At 60.8% G+C, this 17,281-nt stretch overlaps 5 protein-coding genes across 5 annotated transcripts; 4 read left to right on the top strand and 1 right to left on the bottom strand.

The window, feature by feature from the left end:
• Positions 1-1,979: 1,979 nt before the first annotated feature.
• On the bottom strand, positions 1,980-4,071 carry VTJ83DRAFT_302 (uncharacterized protein; the record flags this gene model as incomplete). Its single annotated transcript, XM_071009355.1, has 2 exons — positions 1,980-3,861; positions 3,956-4,071. 2 exons carry the CDS (start codon positions 4,069-4,071, stop codon positions 1,980-1,982), a joined length of 1,998 nt encoding a protein of 665 aa, XP_070869655.1.
• Positions 4,072-4,474: 403 nt separating this feature from the next.
• Positions 4,475-5,904, top strand: VTJ83DRAFT_301 (uncharacterized protein; the record flags this gene model as incomplete). The annotated part of the gene is made up of 3 exons (XM_071009344.1): positions 4,475-4,510; positions 4,580-4,639; positions 4,699-5,904. The coding sequence occupies 3 exons, from the start codon at positions 4,475-4,477 to the stop codon at positions 5,902-5,904; spliced, it is 1,302 nt and encodes a 433-aa protein (XP_070869654.1).
• An 868-nt stretch (positions 5,905-6,772) lies between these two features.
• On the top strand, positions 6,773-10,103 carry VTJ83DRAFT_300 (uncharacterized protein; the record flags this gene model as incomplete). Its single annotated transcript, XM_071009333.1, has 4 exons — positions 6,773-6,835; positions 6,896-8,093; positions 8,152-9,471; positions 9,556-10,103. The coding sequence occupies 4 exons, from the start codon at positions 6,773-6,775 to the stop codon at positions 10,101-10,103; spliced, it is 3,129 nt and encodes a 1,042-aa protein (XP_070869653.1).
• Positions 10,104-11,657: 1,554 nt separating this feature from the next.
• VTJ83DRAFT_299 (uncharacterized protein) lies at positions 11,658-13,980 on the top strand (the record flags this gene model as incomplete). Its single annotated transcript, XM_071009320.1, has 3 exons — positions 11,658-11,771; positions 11,834-12,097; positions 12,154-13,980. 3 exons carry the CDS (start codon positions 11,658-11,660, stop codon positions 13,978-13,980), a joined length of 2,205 nt encoding a protein of 734 aa, XP_070869652.1.
• A 539-nt stretch (positions 13,981-14,519) lies between these two features.
• VTJ83DRAFT_298 (uncharacterized protein) lies at positions 14,520-17,135 on the top strand (the record flags this gene model as incomplete). The annotated part of the gene is made up of 2 exons (XM_071009309.1): positions 14,520-15,839; positions 15,897-17,135. 2 exons carry the CDS (start codon positions 14,520-14,522, stop codon positions 17,133-17,135), a joined length of 2,559 nt encoding a protein of 852 aa, XP_070869651.1.
• Positions 17,136-17,281: the final 146 nt, after the last annotated feature.

The raw sequence follows: 17,281 nt of genomic DNA, 5'->3' as shown, positions 1-17,281 counted from the left end.
GCCGGAGGTTCGGGCATTACACAGTACAGTGACCGACCGTTCTCCATCTCTCTTTTCCCCACCAAGCCCAGCCTGTCAGAATTTCCATCCATCGTGATAAACTGAAATTGCATCACACATGCCCGAATAGTGGAAACCCGGTTTACTCGGTTGCCAATTTGCCACAGCGATGTATTGTATTCAGACAGCAAAAAAAAAAAAAAAAAAAAAAAAAATTGTAAGAGAAAAAATCTTGCTCCGGAGTTTCTGTCCCGAGGTCAACGTTGCGTCACTAAGTACGTAGGAGCCACAACCGTCTTTTGACTTTGAACGCGTGCCGGTAAACACATCGGATGCACGGTACATTGCGGGGATGGACGGTACTGTACTGTCCCTCAGTTCTCATGGAATCCAAACTCGATGGCAAGCCTCTCGTTTCCCGCTCTCCAAGATAAGCAACCCGTTGCCCATCGGCACCCCGTTCCAAACCACGAGGCAGTCTCCAACAACAAAGTTGGAACCCCACAGGGCTGCCCTCGCTGTCAACCTACGGAGCGGACAGCCATCACGACATCCTTACTTCTCCGTCAAGGCACATGCTTCCAAAGAAGCCGAGCGTTGCCTCGGGCTTGTTGCGTTTTTCCTGTTCCTTGTCGACCTGATTGTTGACCCTCTCAAGGATCAAGGTTTGGTCTGGACCCCGAGCCGTTTATCGTTTCTTTCAACTGCCCGAGGATATCCACAACGTCGCTCATGCAAGGTACAGCACAGCGCCTTTGAGCCAGCAGTCGGGGAGTGGGAGATATGATAACGGCTGCCCTTGTCAGGCGGGTAAAACAGAATCTGTCCTCTGTCGGCTGTCCCATGTCACATCCATGTTGTGGTGCAGAGAGAAAGAGAGTGAGAGAGCGCCGATAGGTATGAAGGATTACAATGCATAGCCGGCGCTCTCTGCAACCCTCGCCCAACAACCAAAATCTCTCTTGCCCAGTGCATGCAACACCCAAGGTGCTCGGATCGGATGCTGCACGCACGCAAGGTTGCCATCGCTTCTCGATCTTGCAGGTCCCGCCCACCACAGCATTTACCCGAACCGCCGCTTTCGTCTGCCTGCGCGCTGCCACGGTTCCATCGCGTCGGCCTCTCAACGGGCCTTTGTCTGGCCGCTTGTACTTTGTACTTGCAGTATATGCCAAGTGTAGCACTCAAGGGGGCGTGATCTGCTCGTGCGAGGGAATCGGACCGGAGGCAAGGCTCAAAAAAAACAAGAACCCCGAAGAGGAAGTCCCTGAACAACAAAGCCCGAGGCAGAAAGACAGAGAGACAAGTTCAGGTGGCCGGCCGGATAGGCACCGGAATTGTGGCGCCGCATCCGAGGCCCGCACCTCTTCTGCATGTGCTCCCATGTGTACACAGTATCCAAACATTTCACGCCTCGAATGCTGTTCCCTTCAGGTTGCCTTCGGACGTCCGTAAGGTATTGCTAGGCTATGACGATCCTCCCAGCTACGAAGCCAGGGTCATCCCGGTCTAGACGCGCGTATCCCCGTGGTCATTGTAACCTTCTCCGGATTACGGGATTGTGATCGTGCTGATAATACTATAAAAGCATCGCGATCCTCTTGGGACCCGAACTCCGTCTCCACGTAAGCCGCAGGCAAATCATGCGGGGCATCGGAGCGCAACCGTAAGGTACTGTGTGATATGTACTACGTCCGAACGGGGTCAAGTCAACCCTTTGTTACGCCCAGGAGTTGACGCGGGCGAAGAGACCTGTACATACACAGGCCCCGTAGCCCGTCGCTTCCACAAAGACCATGCCAAACGGAAGATGGCCCATCCCTTTCAGTGACATGATCCCCAACACCCGTCCGTCCGCCCGAGCCAAGCGTTATTCCCGAACCAACTATGGCCAAAGCCAAGCCAGATGCGGGATGTCCATCCCCTGGCAATGCCCCCATTGTGCAAGTTCGCCCGTGAACACATGAATCAACGCCCAGTTACTTCGTAGCATGCCCATCCTCCTCCTCTTCGCTCGACGAATCCTCCAACACCACATCCGCAATCTCATCGTTCAACAGCTCCCCAACCTTGCTACTCTCCGCCAGTATCGTCCTCGCTTCCTTGGCATCGACGCTCATGTCCTCCATGATCAACCTTACCGCCAGCTCCGGCACCAGCACCGACTGCAGGTACGTCGTGTACCCCCTGGCCGAAACCAGCCTATCCCTGGGGGCCCTCTCGCGCAGCAGCGGCGCGAACTCGGTGATCAGGTTCTCCGTCATGGCCCTCAGCCCGCGCAGGCCGTAGTACCCAGGCGTCAGGTTGGCGTCGGAGGTGAGCAGCGTGCGATTCCGACCCTGGCACACCGACTCCTCGAACCGGCGGCGGTAGTGCGAGGGTTCCTCGTCCGCGAGGATCTTGCGCAGGACGGGGTAGTGCCGCGCGATGCGCCCGTCGAGCTCGTCCCACTGGATGTCCGGGTAGCCCTTGGCGACCCAGGTGCTCCGGGCCGTGCGCCGCTGGTGCTGCTCGCAGAAACGACGCATGGCAGAGACGGTCACGTGGCTGCTGCGTTGCTTCAGGTTGAATTCTTGGAGGAGGGCCTTGTCAACCTCCTTTCGGCAGAGCGGGCAGATGCTCGGCGCGGGGTCCGGCTCGGGGGAGCTGAGGGGGGAGGACGAGTCGGCGCGCTTCAGCAGCGAAGTGGCGTAGGCGATGGCCGCGGAGGCGTCTGGGAGATCTGGACGGCCGCCATGTTTCTCGCCAAAGGGCGATGGGATAGCGGCGGGTATCACAAAGCCTCGGCGCTGGGACTCTTCGTCGATGCTGTTGCGTCCTGGAAGCAAACGGGGAGGTCTGAGCTCGATTCTTCGGATCGGAGAAGCTTCCTCGGGCGAGTCGAGGTTGGATATGTCCTTGAAGTTGTGAGGCGGGGGCGAGGAATCTTCATCAGCACTGGGAAGCGGCGGAGGCAGTTTGAAGTCCAGCAGGCCGGGGGATGGCTCTCGCTTGGGCGACGGTGGTTTCCGCTTGGCTTTTGTGGGTTTCGAAGATTCCGTGCCCGAGCTCTGTGGACGAACAGGGCGAATCTTTTGTTTGCCGTATGTGTACTTGCTCCCGGAGTCTTTGGATGCGGTCTTTTTGGTGAAACCGGGGAACAGGTCGCTCGACGGCTGCTCGTCCTGCTCCTCCTTGTCTTGGGAGCTCTTGAGCTTCTTCGAAACAGGCGAGCTGGCCGCGTCTTCGGCCGTTTCCGCCTCTGGCTGCTTCGTTGCATTGTTGCCAACAAGATTTTCTCTAGAGCTCACAGCCGGGCGGGCGGATGTCCGAGAACGCTTGAGGCCTTCTCGAGCGTTCGAATTTTTCGCACTCGACAAGTCTTGTTTCCCTCCCGCTCTTTTCGTGCCAAACTTTGTGGGCTTGATGTCTCCTCGCCTCGAAACCGGATCGTCCTCTTCATCGCTGCTGCTGATCGGAGGGGCATCGACGGCTACGTCCGGCATTTTGCTGGGCATACCCGCCCTCTTGCTGGTGAGACCTGCCTTGTTGCTCTCCACATCTGCTTCCTCGGTGGCCTGACGACGACGAACGGATTTCAGCAGCCCGCCGACGGATGGGTCCTTTCTGAGGCCACACCTCCTCTCAAGCCTAACGGCCGGTGCCGGAGGCATGGTGACGTGCGTCCGAAGGAGAGCCGAGGTTGGTTGCGGTGCGATCAATCCGTCAGCCGAACGAATGGCAACGTTAAATTTGAGGTTATTCTCTTTGACTGAAGTATGGGAGGGCAGGTTCTGGGAAACCGTTATCCGCTTCAAGATATTTTGAGGCAGGCAGGAAGCCAATGAGCAATGCTCAGGGCGTTGTTGAAATTGGCATCGGCTGACATACAGTGTCAGAAAACGAATCACCAGCCATTGTGTGTGGAACAATAATAAGAAGGTAAATAGGTATACAAGAGGAAGCTCTCCAACCTGTATGTGGCACACTTGGACTTGGGATTGAGCCCAAGCTATTGAGTTGGGGAGTCTTATTGTTGAATCGATGCTGAGCATATGCCGGGCTGAGCATCCAACATGGTATGGGGCTCATCTAGTTAGGGCAAGTGCTGGTCTGCAATTCGCCAAGGACTCAGAAAGGCCCTCGTGGCCTTCTCAAGCCCTTGAGGTGATGTAGAGGGAGCTTCGACGCCTGATTGAAAACGACATCTTGCGGTCGTCGTTCCGTCCCGGCAGCGAAACGCGTTTGGGGGTCGCGATGAGGTGGATCAAGATCAAATGTGGGGCCAAGCTCTCCCTGCGCCTCCCCCCCTTGTCACACACGCGGGCCCGGCTCCGCTCGAGACCGCTTCGTTTCGTTTGCGGACCGTGCTGAAGACTACAAGGTACCGCCCACCAACGACCGGACATCGCAACAACTGGACACGACGGCCCAACTCCAAAGCCGGATCTGGTGACACAGCCCTTGGTGGAGGAGTATTGTACAGAACAGCACAATGGCATCAAGGAAATATGCCGGGCTGCCAGATCTGGTAGGCCTTCTGGCGGCGGCGGCTGGGAGCCTGGTTCCGTGCAAGCCGTGCTAACTCGGAAACCCTTAGGACTCTGCCCCAGATATCTACGAAACGCCCGAGCTTACCGATGACCAGTCGACAGTTCCGGTCAGTACCCTCGTCTCTGCAGGCGGAATCGCAGCCAGGCTCATGATTGTCCCCTCCAGCCCACGACCGTGCGTTCGCCCTCCGACAACGAGTATGACGACGGCGACGACGAAGCCACGGGCATCTCGCGGGCGCGTCTGAGCATAGACAAGGCGCGGTCGCGCTTCATGCCCGCGTCCGTGGATGCCACCGACGTCGACTTTTCCGACCGCCTCGACACCAAGCGCAAGTCCTACAAGACAGCCACCCGGCGGCGTCGGGTTCTCGAAGACGGGACCGAGGAGATTGGCGATCTCAGCGACGAGGATGACGCTGCGAACCTCACGCGGAAGGTTGCCCGGTTGAGGCGCGAGATTGAGGAGGCCAAGGCCGAGTATGCGAAGCAGAAGGCCGCCTCGGGAGACCAGCCTGCCGAGGATGACGCCGGCGAAGGGGAGCTCGACAAGCTCAGCAGGCTGCTCGCGGAGCTGTCCGGGGTCGGGGCCCCGCGAGCGCCGCCTGCCGCCGCGGCGCCCGCACCGCCGGCGACCCGGACCGACGCAGCCGCCCCCCGAGGATCGGCAGACGCCATCACCTACTCGATAACCTATGCCCCCACCTACGAAGAGACCCATGCCCTCGCCAAGGCAGCCGAGTTTGAGAGCCGGCTCGTCATGCTCGAGCGAGCTCTCGGCGTCGGCTCGACCGCAAGCCCCGAGTTTGACTCGACCGGCCTTCCACGCGCCGTCATACCCACCCTCGAGGACCTCCAAAAGAAGATCTCGACCCTGTCCGAAGCCTCGGTCCCGTCGCTGGACAAGATTGGCCGCCAGGTGCGCCAGCTCGCGCAGGAGGCTGAGAACCTGGAAAAGGCGCGGCGCAACGCCAAAGCGGCCCACGACGCCCTGGTGGCAGCCGGCGCGGCGCCGCCCACGGGGGCGGAGGGCGCCGCTGCCGCGGCCGAGGACTCGGAGCAGACGGCCAAGATCAATGCTCTCTACGGCATCCTCCCGACCATCGAGAAGCTTTCGCCGCTCATGCCCCCGCTGCTGGACCGGTTGCGCTCGCTGCGGGCGTTGCATTCCGAGGCCGCCACGGCGGCGGAGACGCTGTCGAGGCTGGAGAAGAAGCAGGCCGAGATGGCGGGCGAGATCCAGCAGTGGAGGCAAGGCCTGGAGAAGGTCGAGGGTGCGGTTCAGAAGGGAACGACGACCATGGCGGGGAACGTGGATGTGATAAACGGCTGGGTGAAGGATTTGGAGGAGAGGATGGCGAAGTTGTCGTGAGGGTGACATGCCGGACAGTGATACCCAATATGAGTGATCTAGCACGTACGACCTAGTATCTAATGGCGATTGCATCTCTTGGAAGAGGCCTGGGATCCTGAACTCGCCACCACCTCCCAGACGGACGGACGGGAGTTGAAGGAGCAGCGTACACTACCTAGGTAGGTACCTACGGCTACCTGGCGTGCGCTACATTGGTAGGTACTTGGTACCTAGGTACCTATATACTATACCTTACCTTACTTGGTACCATTTCTCGTACATGATGCGCTGTACTACGTTGTCTGGGCGCCGTATTGATACCGCCGACAGGGGTCCCCACCAGCCCCACTGCCCTGTCAAACCCCTGTGCCTGCAGCGGGCCCCAACAGCGGCGACCAGGAATAAAACACGTTCCACGTTGGAGCAGCCGTCACTTGATCGCCAGCACAGTCTCAAGACATCTTTTCGTGGTCCAACTCGCTCCGCGGCGCCCCCCATTGACCACCCAAGCCCGCCTGGCCGGCAATGGTGTTTCTTCGTTTCGAATGTATTAATTACCAAGATTTCGATCTCATCAGGCTTTTCTTTCTTCCCCCCACCGCCACGGCGACTTCAGCCTCCCCCACACACTCTCTCACCCTTACCCCCCCCCCCCCCCCCTCCTCTCCCCTAGCCTGCTGCCCGGCCGCAGTCGTGGATGACCATCCCTGGGCCAGTCTTATCCCCAGAGGGGTGCCTCTCGCCGATATCTAGCCCTTAACGCTCCCCACCCCCCCTCTCTCTCTCGACCTGCGATATGGATCGGTTCAGGCGAAGCGTCGACGGCGATGCTTTGCCGCTCTACCAGTTGGGCCGGGAGCCGCGCTCGCCAACCGCACCCCCAGACATGAAGAGGTCATGGTCCGCATCCCCGCGGATGGGCCCGCGGACAACGCCGGCCCAGTCAAGAGTACAGTTCCCAGGCGCGGGCGGAGGAGTCTCGGCGGAGGACTAACAAGCCATGGCATAGAGCGTCGCCGAGGAGTACTCGTACCTCACCCCTACCGAAGCTGCCTCCCGACTGAAAACCTCCTTGACGCATGGCCTCACGCCCGCCGAGGCCCTCGTTAGGTTACGCGACTACGGCCCCAACGAGATCCCCCACGAAGAGCCCGAGCCAATATGGCTACGCTTCCTCAAGCAGTTCCAGGAACCGTTGATAGTGTTGCTCCTGGTCTCTGCCGGCGCATCCGTGCTGGTGGGGAACATGGACGACGCCGTCAGCATCACGGTCGCCGTGACCATCGTGGTCAGCGTGGGCTTCATACAAGAATACCGCTCCGAGAAGTCGATCGAGGCGCTCAACCACCTCGTCCCGAACCATGCTCATCTGGTGCGGAAGCAGCCCCCCGGCACCCCGGGCTCGCGCTCCCCCAATTGGCCCGGGCCCGGTGACAAGTCGCCCGGGTTACCGGGAGAGGCCGATGGTGTCGCTCCGGAAGAGGAGATGTTGGAGGCGACGTCATCCAAGGTCATGGCATCCCAGCTGGTGCCTGGCGATCTCGTGCTGTTCACTACCGGCGATCGCATCCCTGCCGACATCCGCGTGACCAAGGCCGCCGACCTGACGATTGACGCGTCGAACTTGACCGGCGAGAACGAGCCTGTTCGCGTCACCGCAAACACCCGGCCTCGCCGTGCGCACGGCATCCCTGGCTACGGCAACTCCACCCTGCAGCTGCCGCAGCCCTCGTTTTCCGGGACGGGCGGCGGACAATCGGCAAGCCACAAGGAGGACTACGACGGGCCGCAAAACATTGCCTACATGGGGACGCTGGTGAAGTCGGGTCATGGGCAGGGCATTGTGTTCGCGACCGGCGGGGACACGCACTTTGGCACCATCGCCACGAGCGTTTCGGGAACCGAGAGCCCCCGCTCCCCGCTGCAGATCTCGATGGACGATCTTGGGTCTCAGCTGAGCAAGGCGTCCTTTGTTATCATCGGGCTCATCTCGCTCATCGGGTGGTTCCAGGGGAAGAAGCTGCTGGAGATCTTCACCATTTCCATCTCCCTGGCCGTGGCTGCGATCCCGGAGGGCTTGCCCATTATTGTCACGGTGACCCTCGCCCTGGGCGTTCACCGGATGGCGAAGCACAACGCCATCGTGCGCAAGATGCCCAAGGTCGAGACGCTGGGGTCTGTCAACGTGGTCTGCACCGACAAGACAGGTAAGCCGCGCCGCCGCCTCCGCGCCAGGCCCGTGTGCTAACGCTTTTCCCTCCCCAGGCACGCTGACGATGAACCACATGACGACGGCCAAGATGTGGTTCTACGGATCCGACAAGCCCTTTGACGTTGAGTCGGACGACGACGCGGGCGAGACCAAACTGGACCCTGCCACCCTGAGGATCATGCGCATCGGGAACATCGCTAATAATGCGCGCCTTGCCCACAAGCACACGGAGAACGGCGCCGCCGCGGTGGCCGTCCTGTCGTCGACTCGGGACGGGGGCCAAGCGACCAACTACACCCGCTGGGTGGGACAGCCCACCGACGTCGCCATGCTCGACCTCCTCGACCGCTTTAAGGAGCACGATGTTCGAGACGCCATCGGGCCGCGCGTGAGCGAGACGCCTTTCAGCTCCGAGCGCAAGTGGATGGGCGTCATCATCGGCAGCGAAGGGGGCAAGGGCGAGAAAGAGTTCGCGTACATGAAGGGCGCCATCGACAAGGTGCTGGAAGCGTGCGACACCTACGTCACGAAGGATGGGCGGGAGATGGTTCTGGACACGACCCGGCGGAAGGAGGCGCTCGAGGCGGCCGATCAGATGGCCTCGCAGGGCCTTCGGGTGCTGGCCTTCGCCAGCGGGCCCGTCACCAGGTCCAAGAGCAGCAGGGCTGCCGGGCGAAGCAACAGCCCCGATATCTCAGCTCACCACAGCGGAGATGAGCAATACTACAAGGGCCTCGTTTTCGCGGGCTTGGTCGGCATGAGCGATCCGCCCCGGCCGGGCGTTGGCCGCTCCATCCGTAAGCTGATGCGCGGCCGCGTCAAGGTCATGATGATTACAGGCGACTCCGAGACCACCGCCCTCGCCATCGGCAAGCAGCTGGGCATGGCCATCGCGACCCCCACGGCCCACACGTCGAACCAGGTCATGGTGAAGCCGGTCCTCACGGGCCACGAGATCGACGCCATGTCGGACGAGGATCTCGCGAGAGCCATGGACCACACCACCATCTTTGCACGCACCAACCCCGACCACAAGCTCAAGATCATCAGGGCGCTCCAGTCCCGCGGCGATATTGTCGCCATGACGGGAGACGGCGTCAACGACGCGCCCGCGCTCAAGAAGGCCGACATCGGCATCGCCATGGGCAAGCACGGCACCGACGTCGCCAAGGAGGCCGCCGACATGATCCTGACGGATGATGATTTCTCGACGATCCTGCATGCCATCGAGGAGGGCAAGGGGATCTTCAACAATATCCAAAACTTCCTCACCTTCCAACTCTCCACCAGCGCCGCTGGCTTGTCTCTTGTCCTGATCTGCACGGCGTTGGGCTTCAAATCCCCGCTTAACGCGATGCAGATCCTCTGGATCAGTAAGCCCACCCCGCCACCGCGCTCCCCCCCTCCCCCCCTCTTCACCTTGACTCGCGGCGGCGTATCAACTAACCCTGGACCAGACATCATCATGGACGGACCGCCGGCTCAATCCCTCGGCGTCGAGGCCGTCGACAAGGACGTCATGAACCGCCCGCCCCGCCGGCGCGGCGACATCATCCTCACCCGGTCCCTCCTCACCCGCGTCCTCACCCAGGCCGCCATCATCATGGCCGGCACCATGCTCGTCTACACGCACGAGATGCTCGAAGACGGCGTGGTGACACGCCGCGACACCACCATGACGTTCACGTGCTTCGTCTTGTTCGACATGTTCAACGCGCTGACCTGCCGGTCCGAGAGCAAGAGCGTGCTGCGGGGAGAGGTGGGGCTGTGGAGCAACGTGCTGTTCAACTGGGCGGTGGCGGGGAGCCTGATGGGGCAGCTGGCGGTGGTGTACTTCCCTTGGCTGCAGGAGGTGTTTCAGACGGAGGCGCTGGGGTTGAAGGATCTGTTGGGCTTGGTGCTGCTATGCAGCAGCGTGTTTTGGGTGGATGAGGCGAGGAAGTGGTGGAGGTACGGGAAGGGGAGGAGAGTGATCATAAGCGGTGGGTATAGTCAGGCTGTATGATGCGGGGGAGTTTTATGATCAAAAGAGAGGGGGCGGGGGGGTGGCTATGACGATGGATGAATGCTGGTTATTCTGAAGCGATAATAGAAGCGGATTTTGCATGGACCGGTTGGTGGGTTGGAAAGGCGTCGCCAAACCGGAGGTATCTGATGATGAGGGCGGGTTTTGGTGTGTTCTGTATTCTGACTTGGGGCTGTGTTGCTGGTAGATATCAATGTCTCTTATACGGAGTATAGTAGACTCTGGGCTTTTCTCTATCGTTGCTGTTTGCTGCGTAAGCATCCACGTATACCGAGCACTTCCTCTCCTTCAGCTCTTGCGATTTCAGGGAGGGGGACGGATGCCGCAGATGGGATTTCCCGGCTGCCCTGATGACTGCTTTCCCCGAACAACCTTGATAGATTTGTTGCTTTTGCCGCTCCATGATTTTCCTGAGCCTTGACGTGTGACTCGGTGGCATATCCTCGTTTGCCATCCTGCAGCCGCGCGCCTTGGGGCCGGCCAACAGAGCGGCCGCTCGGCTCGGCTGTGCGGGCCTGCATTCGGCAGCCCGCGGCCCGTTTCATGCATCCCGTGGTAGGCCTCATCTATGGTACAACTAGGACAGGAATAGATGCCGTGATTCACTTGGTCGGCGGGTTTCTTGACAAGAACTAGGTACAGGTATCGGCCAAACGCACAAGAGGCGAAACCTGGAAAGCGACCAACGGCGGAGCTCGGCAAGGCTGCCCGCCTGAACCAACGCTCTACACAGTACTCGCTTCAAGGGTGCCTATCCATCGCGCCCTGCAGCCAGGCGGAGTGCTGGAAGGCCTCACCACAATCACGTCGACATGCAGGTAGGATTGCCAGCTCCTGGCCTGGCGACCCAAGGGCCCCGGCCCAGCGTTGGATCTATAGTATACCACGAAGCCATGAGCGTTGATGTTGAGAAACGCGTGCCAGGATGACCTGTTATCGTTCTGTCGAAACTGGCAGCCGAAGCGGATGTGTTGGCGGAGAGAGGAGGGAGACAGGGAGAACCAGATGGCTAACCAGGACCATCTGCTTGTCCAAGGCTGCGCGTTTACAGTCTTGCAAACGCTCAAATACACCGCAAGAGCGGCAAGACCCAGGTTCTACATATGCAGTGGCGCAGCGGGCCGTGCTGAGACCAACCACAGCCGCTCATGCCAACGGCAGAAAACATGCTTCATGGCAAAGCAGCCGTGCTCCAACATCATGGGCGCCTCTTTGCGAACTGGGTGGATGAGCGGTTGGCTGCAGCGGTTACCTGGACATGGGGTGTTGTGTTGGGCTTGTCATGATCAGCCTCGAGCTGAAGGGGGTGAGGTTGGCGAGGACGATGGCGTAGGGCATAGCTGAGTGACGTCCGGGCTTGCGGGTGCTCGGGGAAGATGTTATAAGAAGACGATGATACGGCTTTGATGTAGACGAGGAATGATCCTCGCAGATCATCTCGCCATCTCTGCGAAGAAGATTCCAACACCGAACTTGACGACATCCTAGTTACCATTTCACCTACCCTTTGCGCGCCCTTCTGCTTCATTCACCATGACCGACACGAAGCACCGCATCAAGGATGACCATCTGGTCAGCGCCTCCCTCCTGGAGAAGATCGATAAGCTCCGCGAGAAGAATGTCGGCCAGCACATCCCGCTGCCTCAGGTACGGCTGTCCAAAGCGCAAAGGAGTGCCTAGCATGCCGACTAACTCCTGCTGCCGCGCAGCTCGTGGTCGTCGGTGACCAAAGCTCTGGCAAATCGTCTCTGCTCGAGAGCCTGACCGGCATACCTTTCCCGCGGGATGTCGAGCTCTGTACACGCTACGCGACTCAGATCACGCAGCAGCGCGACGAGGTGTCGAGCGTGACGGTCAGCATCACCGCTGGCCCATTCGCCACCGACAAGCACAAGGCCTGGGTCGAGGGGTACCAAACCGATCCGCTCTCCCCGGAGGATTTCCGAGCGCGGTTCCCGAAGATTCTGCGCGAGGTAAGCAAACATGGAGGGCTTGCTAGCGCGTCTCTAGCTAACGCTCCTCCCTGCAGGTTAACTCTCGCATGGGCATCCGCATGGGAGGCGAGCCTGAGTCTGGATACTCATCGGATGAAGGCGAGGGGTTCTTCGGCCTGCTGGCCAAAGACGGAACCGGCAATAGGGTGTTCAGCGACGACGTGCTCAAGATCGAAATCCGCGGCCCGTCGGTCGACTACCTCACCGTGATCGATGTGCCCGGCATCTTTCGAACCCCGACCGAGGGCATAACCACCATGGACGATATGAGTCTGGTGCGGGACATGGTGACGCGATACATCAAGGACAAGCGCACCATCATCCTCGCCGTGCTCCCGTGCAACATTGACATTTCGAACCAGGAGATCCTGACGCTTGCGGCGAATTACGACCCGAGCGGCGAGCGCACGCTGGGTATCCTGACCAAGCCAGACTTGGTGACGGAACCGAGCGGGCAAGCGGCGGTCTGCAACATTGTTTTGGGCAAGCGGAAGCAGCTCACGCTGGGCTATTACGTGGTGCGGAGTCGCGGCGCGGACCAGGATGACAAAGACTTCGCCCGGCGCGAGGAAATGTTCAACAAGGCGCCGTGGAACACGCTGCCGCGGGAGCGCGTCGGCGTCCGCGCCCTCAAGGAGCGGCTCGCCGAGCTCCTGAGCGACATCACGGGAAGCGCGTTTCCCGAGATACGCAACGAGATTGACGAACAGCTCCGGCAAGCCAGGCGCCAGCTTGAGCAGCTCGGCCCATCGCGCCAGGACGATCACGAACAGCGCAAGTACCTGAGCGGCATCGCCGGGCGGTTCCAGGCCATGGTGCGGCAGGCCCTCGAGGCGCAGTATTCCGGCAATGATGCGTTCGGCAAGAACAAGCTACGCCTTGTGACGCAGGTTGTTAGCCTCGCGCATGTCTTTGATGAGAACTTTCGGGAAAACGGCCTGGCTCGGCGCTTCGAGCTCGACCCAGATGCCCAAACCGAGCACGCGCTTCCCAAACAGGCCAACATGGTGGCCGAGAAGATGCAATGCATGAACCTAGAAAAGGAGGTTGAGGATCTAAAAGACATCGTCTGCAGCGGATACAGTGCCAGCGGCCCGCAGGACGGCATCATGGAGTGGCTAAAAGAACTGCACCTGGGATATCGCGGCATGAATCTGGGAAGCTCCAGCAGCTCGGTCTGGGAGAGTGCGTGGACGGAGCAGTCGTGCAAGTGGCCGGACATGAGCCGGGAGTTTGTGAGCCGTGTCGTCCTGGCCATCCACGGCTTCATCAGGGAGGCACTGGACCACGTGTGCGCTGACCGGCGAGTGAGGAACCAGCTGTGGTCAACGGTACGCTCGGAGCTCCTGGAGCGCTATCGAGCCGCCATGAGGGCGGCCGAGCAGCTTGTGGCGGCCGAACGCGAGGGGAAGCCGTACACCCTGGATCACCGCTTCAACGAGAGCAGGCAGCGGGCGCGGGGAGAGCGCATGGCGCGACGGCTGAAGGAACTCGGGGGCCACGATGCCCGCATCGACATCAAACCGGCCGCTTTCAGCATCGCGCAGGTGCGTAACGTGACGGTAAACAAGTCCAACCTCGACGATGTAGTAGAGGCGCTGCACGACGACCTGCACGCCTACTACGACATCGCTCGCAAGCGCTTCGTCGACAGCTTGGTGACCCAGGTCGTCAACTACCACCTGCTGTTCGGTCCGCCCGAGGTGACGCCGCTGGGCGTTTTCAGCCAGGACTGGGTCATCGGCCTCAAGCCGCATCAGCTGGAAGCCATTGCTGGCGAGAAGCCCAGCACCCGCGACACTCGACAGGCGCTGGGGAGGAAGATTGCCGATCTGACGGCAGCGAGGGAGATTGTGCAGTAATGGGAGACGGAGGAGTGCTTGTGTGTGTGCGTGTGTGTGTGTGCGTGCGTTTTCTTGCCTCTTTCATCTCGTATTTCGGGTGTATCTGGCAATTCTCCTTGGTTGGCAAGCTGCTTTGTAGTGATAGCCATACTGTGGTCGAGAATTTATTTGTTTTCAGGTTTCAGGAGGGAAAAAAGGAGACCAGTTGAGCAGTGCAGGTGATGGATCCTGGTCTTTGGGTATGAAGACATGAGCCGCGTAACGTACAAACAGTACCTGTAGTTACCTTGTGTATGGCGTAACGTTACCTGCCCACCTCAATTACACAGCACGCCCGACAATTGCTCTCTCCCTTGGCGGTCCCGCATTCTCGTCATCCGTCCGTTACGGAGATCCGTATTACAAGACAACTCGGCATCCAGACACCTTAACCCCACCGTTTCTTGTCCATCCCAACACCGGATCACCAACCAACCCCACGACAGCTCGGTGCCGTCGTCTTGCACCTCCGAAGACAGCAGGGGAAATGCCCCGCCATTGTAGCGACGGCAGAATCAATGTCAGCTCTCCCCAATGGCGCCGCCAGCACCGCAACGGCCAAGCTGCCTGCCCTCGCTAGCAGCAGCGGCACCTCGAGCAAGCCTGGCGCCGTGCCCTCGTCATCCGCCGCAGCCCCAATGACCTCGAAACCGCCATCCCAGAACCCCTCCGACCCGACCGCCGCCCTCCGCACCGCCGCAACCGTCTCCGACGTCCGCACCGCCCTCTCTGCCCTCCATGCCCGCGAATCGTCCCTCGAATCCCGCCTCTCGTCCCTCCTCTCGACCCATGCCGACCTGACCCGCTCCCTGGCCCGCCTGGACAACCTGCGCGCGGGGCTCGGCGCCCAGGTGCTCGCGGCGCGCAGCATCTCTAACACCATGCTCGCGCCCGCGGCCGAGACGGCGGCGCAGCTGTCAGGCCGCGTGCGAGCCCTGGACCTCGAGACCCAGCGCGTCGACGACACCCTGCGCGTCGTCGAGCAGGTTGCCGAGCTCAAGGCCTGCGTGGCCGGCGTGGTGGGCAGCATGGGCGCCCCGCAGGACTGGGAGGCCGCTGCCGGCTACATCGCTCGCGCCTCGAGGATCCCAGACGACATTGTGCGCGGCGGGTTTGCGGCAGCCGTGGTGCCGACGGTGGAGGTGCCTGACCCGCCGTGGGTCACGCTCGAGCAGGCCCGGGAGAGCTTGTGCGGGCTGTTCCTGAGGGAGTTCAAGAAGGCCGCCTCCGAGAACGACGCCGCCAAGGTGACACGCTTCTTCAAGCTCTTTCCGCTGATCGGCCGCGGCGACGTCGGCCTGGATGTCTACGGCCAGTACGTCTGCCAGGGCGTGGCGGGCGAGGCGCGCAACTGGCTGAGAGAAGGGATCGGCTCCGGCGCGGCAAAGGCACGCAAAGACGGCGTCTTCTTTGCCAACGCCTTGACGAGGCTGTTTGACCACATCGCACGCATCGTGGAGGCGCACGGCGGTCTTGTCGAGAGGCACTACGGGACCGGGAAGATGGTCAAGGTCATCGAGAGGCTCCAGATGGAGGCCGACGTTCAAGGCGGCATTGTTTTGGACTCTTGGAGCGACGACCGCTCCGTGGACCGGCGGCTCACCGACGTCAAGAGCTACCCCTTTTCCTTCTTGGTGCAGAGCTTTCTGCCGCAGCAGCGGGGCTTCGGAGGGGTCCAGCGGGTGAACTCGCCGGCGGTCGGCGGCGGCGCCAACGATCCGCGCAACAGCGAGGACGAAGGGGTCAACATGAAAGAGGTGGACGCGCTGCTGGTTGAGATTGCTGTCATGCTTGAGAAGTGGTCCGCCTACTCTCGCTTCCTCGCCGGGAAGTGCAAGGTACGTCGGGTTCGCGCTCTTCATGCCCGCCTGTTTCTGCAGCTAACAAGCCTCCAGGAGCCTGATTCCCCCGACGATGCGCCCCTCGTCATGCCCGACCTCCTTACCAACTCCAACTTGAACCGGAAGGTCGCGGGCAAGCTTGTGAGCCCATACAACGCGCTCACCACCTTCTTCTTCCGGCGGTCCGTCGAGAAGGCGTTCCAGATGGACGAGTTCCCTCCGGGCTTGTCCTTGAACATGAGCAAGCCAATCGACAGCAACCCTCCTTTTACCATCTTAGCGGTGGACGACGTTATGTACATCGTCAACACCGTCATCCGCAGGTCCCTCTCCACCTCCCAAAAAGCCGTCATCGACTCCGTCCTCCCCACCATCTCGAGCCTTCTCGGCTCCGACTTCATCGGCATGATTCAGCGCAAGATGCGCGACGAGTGCTACCCCCGAGCCAGCGTTCAAGGCAACCTGCCGCCCGAAGATAAGATCGTCTCCTTCATCGTCCTAATCAACAGCCTCGACATGGCCAACGAGTATCTCGGTCGCATCGTCACCAACATCCTCAACCCCCCCGAGCAGAAGCACCTCCAACAACAACCCAACGGCGCAGCGCCCGGGGACTCTCTCAAGAACGCCTTCCCGTTCAAGAACGAGTCCGCCGATGTGGCCACCCGCCTCAACAACCTCAACGCCTCCTTCTCCGCCAAGGCCACCGAGCTGCTCAGCGAGGGCATCAAGGTCCTCTTCAGCCAGGTCGTCAAGCCGCGGCTGCGCCCGGTCCTCACCGACACGTTCCGCGACGCCGACTACGGCCTCACCGAGGACGAGCTGATGGAGCTCACCGAACAGCTCATCTCCCAAGGCGGCGGCGCCGACGCCGCCGACGTGGACGACATCATCGAGCGCGCCCCGCGCGTATTTGAGCGGGGCTGGGATGCGCTGATGCGGCCGATATGTCGCCTGATGACCCCGCGCACGTACGCGACGCTGCTCGAGCTGTCGGCCGACTACCTCGCGCGCGTGCTCGAGAAGCGGGTTTGGGCCTACGCAGGCGGGAGGGCGAGCGCGTACGGCGCCATTCGCATGGAGCGGGATTTTGGCGCCATCGTTGGTGCGGTCAGCAAGGGCGGGCATTATGCCGTGCGCGAGGTGTTTGGGCGCACGGCTCAGGTGTTGATGGTGGCGAACATGGAGGAGGACGAGTGGGATGAGCTGGTGGCGGCCGGGGATGAGGGCGGGATGGAATGGGTGCTGAGCGAAGAGGAGAGGAGGAAGGCGAGGACGATTGTGAGGAGTTAGGGGGGCCAAACCCCAGGCTGGAGAGGGCTAGCAGCATGCTGAATGGTAGCATCACACCCAAGGCATCACCAACAAACGAGGCATCAACAATCGAAACCCGAGTCATACATGGCGCGTTTGAAAGCAATCTAGCACTCGGAACGGAT

The sequence above is a fragment of the Remersonia thermophila genome, chromosome 1 (genome assembly GCF_042764415.1).
Source record: "Remersonia thermophila strain ATCC 22073 chromosome 1, whole genome shotgun sequence".
Classification (NCBI taxonomy): Eukaryota; Fungi; Ascomycota; class Sordariomycetes; order Sordariales; family Chaetomiaceae; genus Remersonia; species Remersonia thermophila.
This window is presented reverse-complemented; position numbering and strand designations above follow the sequence as displayed.